This window comes from Rattus norvegicus, chromosome 6 (assembly GCF_036323735.1).
Source record: "Rattus norvegicus strain BN/NHsdMcwi chromosome 6, GRCr8, whole genome shotgun sequence".
Lineage (NCBI taxonomy): Eukaryota > Metazoa > Chordata > Mammalia > Rodentia > Muridae > Rattus > Rattus norvegicus.
In genome coordinates, this window is record NC_086024.1 from 123,213,785 (window position 1) to 123,227,509 (window position 13,725).

The window sequence follows — 13,725 nt, forward strand, 5'->3', positions numbered from 1 at the left end:
ACTATCCCTGAACTCAAGCAGTATTACAGAGCAATAGTGATACAAACTGCATGGTATTGGTACAGAGACAGACAGATAGACCAATGGAATAGAATTGAAGACCCAGAAATGAACCCACACACCTATGGTCACTTGATTTTTGACAAAGGAGCCAAAACCATCCAATGGAAAAAAGATAGCATTTTCAGCAAATGGTGCTGGTTCAACTGGAGGTCAGCATGTAGAAGAATGCAGATCGATCCATGCTTATCACCCTGTACAAAGCTTAAATCCAAGTGGATCAAGGACCTCCACATCAAACCAGATACACTCAAACTAATAGAAGAAAAACTAGGGAAGCATCTGGAACACATGGGCACTGGAAAAAATTTCCTGAACAAAACACCAATGGCTTATGCTCTAAGATCAAGAATCGACAAATGGGATCTCATAAACCTGCAAAGCTTCTGTAAGGCAAAGGACACTGTGGTTAGGACAAAACGGCAACCAACGGATTCGGAAAAGATCTTTACCAATCCTACAACAGATAGAGGCCTTATATCCAAAATATACAAAGAACTCAAGAAGTTAGACCGCAGGGAGACAAATAACCCTATTAAAAAATGGAGTTCAGAGCTAAACAAACAATTCACAGCTGAGGAATGCCAAATGGCTGAGCAACACCTAAAGAAATGTTCAACATCTTTAGTCATAAGGGAAATGCAAATCAAAACAACCCTGAGATTTCACCTCACACCAGTGAGAATGGCTAAGATCAAAAACTCAGGTGACAGCAAATGCTGGTGAGGATGTGGAGAAAGAGGAACACTCCTCCATTGTTGGTGGGATTGCAGACTGGTACAACCATTCTGGAAATCAGTCTGGAGGTTCCTCAGAAAATTGGACATTGAACTGCCTGAGGATCCAGCTATACCTCTCTTGGGCATATACCCAAAAGATGCCCCAACATATAAAAAAGACACGTGCTCCACTATGTTCATCGCAGCCTTATTTATAATAGCCAGAAGCTGGAAAGAACCCAGATGCCCTTCAACAGAGGAATGGATACAGAAAATGTGGTACATCTACACAATGGAATATTACTCAGCTATCAAAAACAATGACCTTATGAAATTCGTGGGCAAATGGTTGGAACTGGAAAATATCATCCTGAGTGAGCTAACCCAATCACAGAAAGACATACATGGTATGTACTCATTGATAAGTGGCTATTAGCCCAAATGCTTGAATTACCCTAGATGCCTAGAACAAATGAAACTCAAGACGGATGATCAAAATGTGAATGCTTCACTCCTTCTTTAAAAGGGGAACAAGAATACCCTTGGCAGGGAATAGAGAGGCAAAGATTAAAACAGAGACTGAAGGAACACCCATTCAGAGCCTGCCCCACATGTGGCCCATACATATACAGCCACCCAATTAGACAAGATGGATGAAGCAAAGAAGTGCAGACCGACAGGAGCCGGATGTAGATCGCTCTTGAGAGACACAGCCAGAATACAGCAAATACAGAGGCGAATGCCAGCAGCAAACCACTGAACTGAGAATAGGACCCCCGTTGAAGGAATCAGAGAAAGAACTGGAAGAGCTTGAAGGGGCTCGAGACCCCTTATGAACAACAATGCCAAGCAATCAGAGCTTCCAGGGACTAAGCCACTACCTAAAGACTATACATGGACTGACCCTGGACTCTGACCTCATAGGTAGCAATGAATATCCTAGTAAGATCACCAGTGGAAGGGGAAGCCCTGGGTCCTGCTAAGACTGAACCCCCAGTGAACTAGACTGTTTGGAGGAGGGCAGCAATGGGGGGAGGGTTGGGAGGGGAACACCCATAAGGAAGGGGAGGGAGGAGGGGGATGTTAGCCCGGAAACCGGGAAAGGGAATAACACTCGAAATGTATATAAGAAATACTCAAGTTAATAAAAAAAATTGAAAAAAAAATAATGTTAAATATCTTATTAGGATAATAAAGGAAAAGTTTATTATTATTTATCTTATTTATCTGGTTGTTGGCTATTATATTGGTATACTCCATATTATACATATACGATAATATTTTATCTTTTTCTAAAGTTCTTATGTTCAAATATTTAGGAACCAATGCAGAGCCATACTATTTCACAAGCACACATATTTCTTTTGATTAGTGATTATAATTTTTGCAAAAATAATATACACTTAATTTAGTACAATCAATAAAATGGAACTGACATAAAGAATAATCCCCAAACTTCTAGACACACTGAGATGAATATAAGCACATTCATTCCATCACTATTATCATGACGTGGGACCACATACTTGAATGACCACCTCTGTCTCCATCACTGGACATCCCCACTCCCTGGGCTCCTTGCCTTTCCCTCTTCCCCCTTTCTTAAGGGCCTAGTCTTAAAATAACAAAGTATGGGGTTGGGGATTTAGCTCAGTGGTAGAGCGCTTGCCTAGCAAGCGCAAGGCCCTGGGTTCGGTCCCCAGCTCTGAAAAAAAAAAGAAAAAAAAAAGAAAAAAGTACGAAATACAGAAAGCAATCAGGTTACCCAATATAACATCATAAACACTGGCAGAGCTCCCTTACAACAGTCACACCCTTGAAGCATGGACAGCTTGCATAACTTCCCTTGGTGCTTTCTGGTTTGTCTCTTAAAAAGAATCTGTGAAAAGAGGATAGACTCTAGACATCCATACCTGATACCCAGATAGGAGATGCTACTACATAATGTCCACTCCACGGCTCCTGGGCTGTCATCAATCCACTTCGTCCATAGGGCAATTCTTCATAGTAACTAGCCACCAAATTCCAAGCAATTGTGCTAAAAGATTAGTTTGATTAAAAAAAGAAAAGAAAGAAACACCATGATACTATGTCTTTAAAACATAAATTATGTCTAAAAGACTGAAGGAAAAGTATCCTTCATAATTATATTTAAGTAAAGCAACATTAACTTTTAAATACCCCAAACAAAATGTATGTTGCCTCAGTTCACTCACAGTTTTAAAAATCCAGTTCAATGTCCACCCAAATATCTTAATGGTGAATCAGAGAACTAAAAGTAACACATACATGTAAGAATTCTGTTTAATAGTGATAAAGCCAAAAGACGAATGATGCTTGACGTGTCAAAGATTTGAAACCAGTACAAGCAAAAGCTTTTTCTGTAACTGCCCTCCCATTGACAGCTTTCCTAAGACCCAGATTTCACATAGGTGATGAACTTGACTTGGGAACTGCTGCAGTTTTAAAAGGAGAACTTTTATTAGAGTCAGGCTGCCTGGGTTCAAATCAGGCCTCCAGGAGTTGACCTCTTCTGACCCTGCTCCCTTACTTATGCACAGGACATGACTGTTCTGAATCAGTGGGTGGCGGAGGATGACACACATTAACGCAACTCTAGCCTGCTATTTCTGCTTCCACTGACTTACTAACTGGATCAGCTTGCTGGCCTGCCTCTAGGCCTTGCTTCAGATGACAGACACTAATAATTTACATCTCATACTGAGCTCCAGGGACAGAGTTGTGGCCCCTATGGCTTTCAGAAACTTCAAGCATAAGATGTAAGTTTTCATATCTGAGTGTTTTCCTCTCAGCTGAGAACAAACAGCACTCACCCAGAGAACTTCACCTCCCTGACCAAATTTTCGCTCAACACACAAAGCTACTCTGGCATGCTTAGAAAATCTAACCTTTCTCATGACCTTATTGCAAAGCGAAAATAATAATAATGCTGACCAAGCACACAGAGACACACAGCAGTGGGTATCATAAGATCTTCCTATCTGGATCACACGTGCATGCCATCCTCTATTTTGTTACACTGGTGTTTCTCAAACTAGGGCATCTTCAGAATGGCCTGAGTACTGACCAGATGTACAAGTTCCAGGACCCTGGGAGTCTGAGCGGCTGCCTACACATCAGCATAACTGCAGACTTCTTACGACAGGGCAAAGTTAGGAATACTTCTTTATGTGACAGAATATGGAGGTCAGATAGTAAGTATCTGGATGTGGTGGTGCATGTCTATAATCTCAGTACTGGGGAGAGTTCAAGGCCAGCCTGAGCAATAATAGGAAGAGCCTGTCTCAAAAAATAAGACAGAAAAGATGGGGAAAAGGCATGAAGTAAAAATATACTTAATATGAGAGAAAAAAGTCCTAACACCTGTTAAATAAAAAGCAACTTACTCAACAGACCATATGTTAAGGTGTCAATTTCATATTTAAATGTATATAAAAACAGGAGAGTGCTTTAAGGACCACTGCCTCGAGGTGGAGAGATTATAGGCAGCTCTGTCTCACTCTCATACGTATCTTCCCTTTCTCAACTGTCTGCAGTGAGCATGCACTAGCTGAACACCAAACAAGCCACCAGGAAGTCTGCACATCGGCTTGTTTTCCGTAGCTATAATAATAAGCCTCCTTTTAGACCTAATTGTTCCTAAGCTGTCATCAAAGCATGTAGGAAGCATTCCTTTAATAACAAAAGGGATTCTGTTTTTTATTAACTTTGTTTTGTGAAGAGTCGGATAAAGTTAAGGGAGCTAGTCTGAGTGGAAGTAGGTACCAAGGGAAGGCTACAGCCCTGATTTTTTTTTGTTTGTTTGTTTTGTTGTTGTTTTGTTTTTGTTTCATTTTAAAAGTAGTTATGAAAGAAGGGTGAGTAACAACTCTACATTAAAAGAGACTTTGGGATCAAAACTGCTAAATGTAATGCACAGAAATGTGCTGTATCTTTCTTTAAGTAAATAAATGTTACAAATGACATTTAAAAAATATGAATGAAGGCCAAGAATTAGAAATCTTTTATATGCTCATAGTTATGAAAACGAGGAAATATTCTTATGTTAAATATGATGGTATAATATGACAAAGTACAAATTGTAAATATATGTAAATTATCAAAAATCACTGTGCTGCCTGAGTAAACTGTACCCCAATAAACCCAACTTTACTTAATACGGACTTTCCTCAAATACAGAAAAGAAGGCATAGATTAGACAAATATGAGGCATATGCAGATTAAGTCAATAAAGCATATGTTTACAACCATTGGATCTAGAGTATAAAATTATAGTGATTCTTTTCTCCACTTCCTGTGTTTTCTAAAATTTGTGATAATAAACACCTTCAAGAGACTGTCAATAACTTACGCGGTCATATTGCCATTGATGTAATTCTGGTTCAATATGCGACCCCAACAGCCTGCGCCAACATTACTGTTGACAGTGCTAAAGTCTTCCGACGACCAAAGCTTCTTCCCTGACATCTTTGCATTCCAGACTGTGTAGGTTCCGGGATAATGAGCTCTAAGAGAAAGGGTACAAGTGGAGAAGTCAGAAGCGCCACCTTCCATAACGTAGATGGGTGAACTCGTATACGGCCCTGCACAAGGCTTGCTGTTAAAAACAGTCAAGCGGCTTCCAGAAGACAGTTGGGGGGGGGAGGGGCTCCCACTACTTCATCTGTGGGCACTCGACAAACACAGCAAGTAAACACAACAGCCCAGGCCTGCAACCACACGAGAATATTCTGACACCCATAAATGGATGCAAATGCAGTGATCGGTGAAGGCCCAAGAGGCCACTACCTGGACCACTCTAAGTGGAAAACAAGGTTAAAAAAAAAAGATTCAGCCTTTCTGGGGCACCTAGGGAGCTCTGGAAGGGACAACAGCCAGAGGCCAAACAAGATGAGTCAGGCCAGGATGTCCGTGAAGAAGCGACCTCTCCTCTGTCTCTGTCCTCTTGAGACAGAAGCCTTGACATTTACTCCAAGGCAAAACACTGAAACAAATCCCCAAGAGCCCCAGAGATATCAGTGTACCGTTAATCCTTGTGTGACAAGAGTGAACTACACTGAGAAAATAAAGGTCCTGTCTCACAGCAGCAGGGATCCGCAGCCCTGAATGGGCTACGTAGCAATATCTAGATGCTCTGTCAAGACCTCAAAAGAGATGCTTGAGAATCTGTCCCAGAAAACCAACTCCTTTCATGCCTGCATGTGATCAGCCAATCAGGTGAGGTCTACATAGATGCTGATTGTTACAACTGTAGACACTATTGATTAAGCTTGATTGAGTGACTCAACACTACTAAGATAGTAAATGTAAATCAGGTAATACAATCATAAGAGTGCATGTACTAACTTCAGGAATAAGACTATAAACTTCCTAGTTTAATTATTTACAAACAATTTGAAAATAAAAGACACTTCTTATATCACAATTTTAACATCTGTGCTTTCTTGGAGTAGTACAACATCAGAAGAATGACAGTGAAGACTTTTTAATCAACATCATTTTAGTCATGGTCATTTTAGCAGAAAGCCCTGATCGGGAGTTGTTTGTATCAGTTCCTGTCCGGACTTGCTTCAATGATGGATTATGATCTGGAAATATAAGCCAAATAAACCCTTTCCATGGAAACCAATAAGCTTGGCTTTTGCCCATGGCGTTTTCATCCCCACAATAGAAACCCTAAGCATTCTAGGTCATTCTGACCTAGGGAGGACTGTCTGTAGTGTACAGTGTCATCAAAGATCATAAACAGGTAAATTAGTGAGTCAAGCCTGTAACCACATCCTGGGCCAAAGTCAGAAGGATTGAGATCAGCCTTGGGCCAGAGAACACAACAAAGAAGAAAACCCCCAATAAAGGCCTTTCCCTCCTATCTGGAATTTGTTACTGACCAACCAGAAACCAACATCCTATGTGGCCAACAATGCATTTGTACAAATGGCTTGTTAAAATCTTGAGATCTGCTTGCTTCTGCTTTTTGAATACTGGGGCTAAATGTGTACATGGTTTCATAAGTTAGAAGAGGTAAATGTATATACATGATCCAAAAGGTTAGTAGCTCAAAGTTCATTCCAAGTTCAGACATGACATTAAAAAGAAACGTTTTCTTGTTTACTGATGGTGTGCACGTCTGGCTGATTTGCAAACCTATTTTCTTTCTGATAAAGCTATGATAAGAAGATGAGAACTGCTTTGTCTCCCTTCTTGATAAATGTCTAAGTGTTCAGTACAGGAAAATGCTACTCTCCAACATGAAAGAAATGCCATCTTAATAATCGGCAGATTGATCGCTGATGTTAGAGGTCAGATTAGTAGTTACAATATGAGGTAAATGTGTAGAAAGGTTCCCAACCTAACTGAGGACTTTAGGGTTTCCCTGGTGATAGGTCCATATGGATATTCACCCCCTCTGTGGTAACCTAGCTACAGGTCTATGTCTTAGACCCAAACTACCAAAAAGAGTAATCGCCTAACATGAGAAATGCCAACCCCAGATTCAGTCTGAGCCTCTTCACCACTGTTTAAAAACTAAACACCAACAAAGAAAGCAGCAGATGGGCATAAAGCAGTCTCTCAATTTCTGCATGACTGATACTACAGGCTCGTTCTTCTTTTACGTGGGAGAGCTGACCTGAGTATCAGGAATGTTTGCACACAGTTCTGGCATCTACCCATAAGATATTAAGAGCGCGACTTTACCTAGCTAAGATAATTACAAATACCTCCAGACAGTGCCAAATGTTTCCTAGAAGATAGAATTATCCCCAGCTGAAACACCTAGCATCAAGGTGTAAATGAAAACAACTGTGAACAGCAGAAACAAAGACAAGTCTTGTTAAACAAGAACAAATAACTCCTTAAATAAGAACCGAAAGGGCAAACACTACAGCAAAAGATCTTTGCATCAGCAGAATCATAATACAGATCGTTTGATAACAGAGAACATCTGTAACATGGAGAACACAGCATCAGTTATATCATAAACTGTAAGCATGGGGCTGGAAAGATGGTTTGGTGGTTAATAGAGCTGCTGCCCTCTTCAGGGAGCTGCAGATCCAGTTCCCAAACACACATCACACAACCCACAAACCCCTGTAATTCCAGCTCCAGAGGATTCGAGACCCTCTACTAGCCTCCAAGTGCATATATTAAATGAGGCATACACACACACACACACACACACACACACACATACACACACACACACACTCACACACACAGACACAGACACACACACGCGCACACACACATTTAAAAAGAAAAGAAATACAATGATTTTTCAGAGTCGTATTGAAAAACAAAACCCAATTTAATGCAAGAAACTATCTAATAAAATGATCTTGAAAGTAAAAGAATTAATTAAAAGTAAATAAAAATGAAAGCAAGATTCTCTTAATCATACATAGAGCAGATTTCAGTTTAAGAAGTACGTAATGGGTCACAGGACGGCATTTTCTATTGCCAATGGTTACAAAGCACAGTGATAAAACATTATCTATGTGCAAGTAACAGGGCAGCCCGTCTCACAGACAAACTGTGTAAAACTGAAGGAAGTGAGAGGAAACATGCAGGGCAGCTCTGCACAGATCACATGGACAATGCAAGCTATATCAGTGAATTTATGGACTGAACCCATCTGTATCCTAACAGGAAATCTATCCTAAGTCAGAAAACAATTCTCTAGGAAAAACATTTAAACAATACATTGACCATTATATGACTTAATGTGAGCAAAAGAAACTAGTTTACTGAAGTGAGGGCTCAGAGGGAAAACAATTGCACCAAATATCCACCATAAGGAGTGAGTAAGCAAACAGCAGGTGATCTCCTGAAGTGCAGTAGAAAATATCCTTCAACTCAACAGCTTTCCTAGTCCAATCATTCAGAACACTCTCGCTTCCCTCAGGCCTGAGCGAGCACAGCCATTCTAGAGAAAGCTAAAATCTTCCATTTTAGCGTGTGAGTGCTTAAAAATAAATTTATAAGTACACTTTTTTTTGCAAAAAAAAAGGTCCACGTCTAATTTAATTGTATCAAATTCCAAAAAAAATAGGGTAGACATATGCTAAATAAAATACAAGAATGGAATTGGTAAGATATTGGCTAAGGAAAGTCACAGAGCAAGCAACCGGGTCCTGCATTAAGCTATAAGGACAAAAGAAGCCAGAAGCTAGCTGAGTCACAGATCCATTGGAGAAGACTTAATTACCATCCGATACATTAATACTGAATGGATCCAGATCCAATCAATTAAAACTATAAAACAAGAATAACCCATAAATCAAGAAACAATCATGTTTAGTTATAAAAATGATGTTTATGATAAAAAGGAAAAGAATCTATATCATTCGAGAGACATGATAAAATCTGTATAGAAGAGATACAGCACAGTGTCTAAGATTTGTTCCAAACCATGGAGAAGGTGGAAAGAGAAGTGGATGGACACGGGGATGAAGAGTGGCCACAGGCTCGTACTGTCGGAGGCTGCGTGGTCTGGTCGGAGCACACACTCACATCCGGCTTACTTCTGTATACACTGAAAAGTGGAGAGAGCACTTGCCCTAGCACAGATGAGGCCCTGGCCTTGCTCCCTAGACTGGAAATGAAAGACAAAATTAAAGTACTAAAAAATAAATAAATGAAATAAAGTCCAAGATTTTCATTTAGAAATAAAGTATGTGAAGAGATTAACCCATCTCCCAACGGATGAAAAGTCAAATCTCACACACAGCATGCTTATGTGCTGTCATGATACATAGTTTCAAAAACAAACTGCTGAACACAATTCAGGACAAAAGTAGGACCCAGAGAGCTGTAAGGCAGAAGCAGATTAGGAAATAGAGGCAAAAGTCTAAGAGTCAAAACACGGAGGGCACGAGAAACAGTTACAGTTCAAGCTGCACGTGAACAGCGTCACAAGAAAACCCAGTTAGGCACCAATTTCACAACACTGCCTTGGTAACTTGGAAAATTAAATACCTGCATTTAAATCTAAATAAAGCCCCGTTTTATTAATCTCAACATTAACTCATTTATTTAACAAGTCACCAATGCACTTCACCATTACAGGGCCCAAATACACATCTCAAAGAGAAAGGAGTGAGCCGTGAGCAACCAATGTCTGATGGAGTAAACACTGCCGTAGGAATGTCGTCAGAGGGGTAGAGAGGCAAGGAGAAAATCATAGTCGCAAACTGTCGGTGTTCAAAGTAAATTCACCTTACCCTATAACATCAACCACCTTCCAGAGCTCCTGGTCAAGCAGCACAGAAGAGGAAATTGGCTCCCAGAGATTATCACTTGCTATGATTCTCACTCGCTGGAGACCTTCATAATCAAGCATTTTTCTTAATTCCTTGGGAGACATAGACAGGACACAGCACAGGTTACATACAAGCGAGCCTTCAGCTACTGCAGTATGACCAAAACTAGCCAGTGTATCTTTCAAAGTCCTACGTTCTAATGTCAGTTTCAGCACTGCTTCTCACAGGAATGAGTTTCCGGCATAACACCATAGAGGCCACTATCTTCCTCCTGAGTCTAAAATTAAGCTTAACAATAGAAATGAGGGATTTGGAGGGGACAGGTGTACATAAAACTTATCAAATAGTATTATGTAGAAATAATCTATAATATGTGATAAAATACTCTAATATCATAGTTTAAGTATTTCTCTGTATATTTAAAAGTTCTACTATCGTTGAAAATGTAAGTCCTTCAATGTTTATAAACCATCTTTCCTACAAACACTACATATTTGCTTTTTGCTTTCCTGTCTCATGCTTATAAACAGGGCAGGAAATAAGATTAAATCGCAGGGCCATCGGCTGACAAAACCTAAGGGCCAACACAACATTCTACAGGAAAACATGCTCGCCAGAACACCAAAATGGATAGATTACTTCTGTGGAAAACAGGGACAGAGGGAAGGCCACCAATTTATCCACGATCAGAAGGAACAGATTCTAAACCAAAGGTGTTTCTTGATAAATTGACACCATCAAGTCTCTGACATACATATCAGGTGTTCGTTGACATTTGGACAAATTAACATAAGAAAAAGTGAAGGTTTTCACCAGCTTTTTTAATCTTCTAATTTTCCTGACTTATGAAATTTCCAACGAATATACTTTTAAAGAAGCAAATAATGAATTCTGTAATTAAATCCATGGTGTACTTTACAATAGATTTCTTAAACTTATGATATTGTATACTGTACTAGGTTAGGAAACATAATGACAGATAGATGACAAGTGGAATCCATCTCTCAAAGACTCTCAGTTGAACCCAAAAGGCCAGGAGATGAAGAATCAATCCCTCAGCCTACACCAGGAAATCAAATTTTCTGTTTCATTACTCAAGTTTTTTCTTATTCTTACAGAAAAGAAAAAAAACTTAGTCAATTTTGCATTCATTTATCACTGTCAACACTTCTAGTCTTCATAAACTTACTCTTAAACAATCATCAGGAATTTTGTGCATATTTCTAAGTGCCCATAATCTGTAAGCTATGATTCATGGATGAGTTCCGATCCCACAGTCAGTATGATTTACAGCACTCTGTGCAGAGTCCGTGGCATCTCAAATGCATCTTAATTGAGCACCTGGCCCTCCCCAAAGCCACACCCACCTAACTACTTACGCTAAAGAAGGCAGGTCTTAGAGGCCCAGAGATTCACACATTCACATCTGTCTAAAACCCTCATATTCTACAAGGGAGTTCCCAGACACCATAACTACAAATTACCATGAAACCGAAGTCAATCTTAAACATACCTACATAGCAAAAATGATCCCAAAAGAACTGGTACATTTGACAGAATACATAAATAACTGGTATTATATATATTCAATCCTTAAGAACAAACCCTCTCTCCAGAGGACATCTCACCGCACAATAGAGGCTATGTATTCGTTAAGGCCACATGAGCTGACCTAAGGTCACTCTGCAATAGGAATTTCAAAAGATCACAGAATCCAATAAACCCTCCTGCTCTAAAAGTGGAAGGCATAGATTACATGCATCTATATCCTGAGACATTTAGGAAAATCCAAGGTCAGAAGAAAAATAAATGAAGTCTGACTACTCAAAAACACTGCTAGTGGATCTTAGAGCAACAATTCAATCACTAACTTAAAAGAAACTGGAAACCAACTGTTAATAATTCTAATGTCCCCCAAATGAAACAAACCCTATCATGGATACTACACTAGGCATGCACTAACTTGGGCTTCTGTTCCTGCCTCTTTCTGACTCACAAAGCTCATGCTCTCCCACTAAGGAGCTTGGGCTTCAGTTTTGTAGTAGACCCACGGTGCCATCTCCCATACCAACCCGGCCCCTCTGTGAACAAACACTCACAGCAAGATGTGGAGACTGATCAGAACTTCAGTTCTGGGGAGAGGCTGGGAGGTGCCAGGCCCAGAGCTTAAGTATAATTCATAGGCTACCTTTAGCCCTCTAACTCTCCACATCCAACAGATAAAACATCTGGGGATGTAGTACTGAACTACTTCCTGTTTTCTACCAGTCAACAGGCCCAAAGTGTTATCAGACCACATCTGATGCCTACAGTTGATCTTTCTGTTTTGCTGTGACCGCCTACTTAATGTTTCTACTAATGCATTTGACAAGTATCTCCGTTTATGACTTTCTTTATTCTGTTACTATGGAATTTCATAAATCTGCTTCCACACTGAACATGAAATTTGGAGTAAGATAAATCTGTGTTCTTAGCCCTACCATGTAACTTGCATTTGTCTCCAGAATAAACTACCTTTTAATCTTTGCCACTTCGCTGACATCACTTTTTTGACCATCCTACATCATGCCTGCAGCCTGGCACTGACTCTGAGTCACCTTACTGTGGCAACCATGAATCTCCTCAAAACAATACCCTGCCTCCTTCTAATGCAGATTTGTTAAAAAATGAATCTACCACAGCATGCCACAGTACCCTACTGACAAGACAAATAGAGATAAAAAAAATAAGCTAGTAAACATCTAAATCCAAAAGGTAAAACTGCTGGGCTCTTCCAATGGCAGGAATCAAAACGTGCAATTGTCTGTTTCCTAAAACTGACAACAAGAGCAGCTGCCTCCTGGGAGGGACTTGAAGGTGCTAAAATGGCCTGAGAAAAGTAGTGCAGGATAAGATTTTTAAATACTGCGGACTACCTCTTCAGGGATTTCACACAGAATTATGTTATGTAACATATTCTGTCTATAACATGTTATATAACATATACTTACCTACAACTGTCACCTGGACACAGGCTAGAGTCCCATGAGAGTCTCGCCTGAGGCATTTCCCTATGCTCATGTTTGTGGGGGATTACCCTGACTGCTAACTAATACAGGAAGGCCCAATCCACTATGGGCGGCTCCATCCCTAGACAGATGGTCCAGGCTGTGAAAGGAAGCTGGTGAATCATGAACCCAAGGGTGCGCCAACAACCAGCACTTCCCCACACTCTCTGCTCATGCTCCTGAAGCTGGCACTGGCTCAGTGATGGACTAACCTAGAAATACAAGCCAAATAAGGTCTTTCCCTCCCAAAGTTGCTTTTGGTCAGAGTATCTTATAACAGCCAAAAATGTAACTAGAACAAACTCCACCAACATGATGAGGATTTCAAAGAAATTCAGAAATAGGATAAAGAATAAAACTAAATTTCTTGAGTCTTTAAAATCCAAAATAATCCAATTGTTGTAATGTTTATCAGGATTCTAAATTAAGATCATACAGATAAATATGTACATATCTGTGCATAACAGGTTTGTTTGTTGAGATCGGGTCTCTCTATATATCACTGACTTCACTGTGTAGACCAGGCTGTCCTCACAACCTCAGAGCCCTGGCTCTGCCTCCCGAGGACTAGGATCACAGATGTGCGGAAGTTTGCCTCCCTAATGCTTTTTTGTTTTG

General features: G+C 40.1%; 1 protein-coding gene across 14 annotated transcripts in view; it reads right to left on the reverse strand.

Moving 5' to 3' along the window:
- The window catches only part of Galc (galactosylceramidase), a 69,389-nt gene that overhangs the window by 31,149 nt on the left and 24,515 nt on the right, over positions 1 to 13,725 (reverse strand). For all 14 annotated transcript variants that reach the window (XR_010052097.1, XM_063261959.1, XM_039112331.1 and 11 more), the window contains 3 exon segments: positions 10,022 to 10,152; positions 5,152 to 5,307; positions 2,693 to 2,817 (listed from right to left, as the gene is read on the reverse strand). Coding sequence is in view for 13 of the 14 variants with exons in the window: in XM_063261959.1 (XP_063118029.1) it covers positions 2,693 to 2,817; positions 5,152 to 5,307; positions 10,022 to 10,152 (412 nt within the window). In the remaining variant the exon portion in view is untranslated.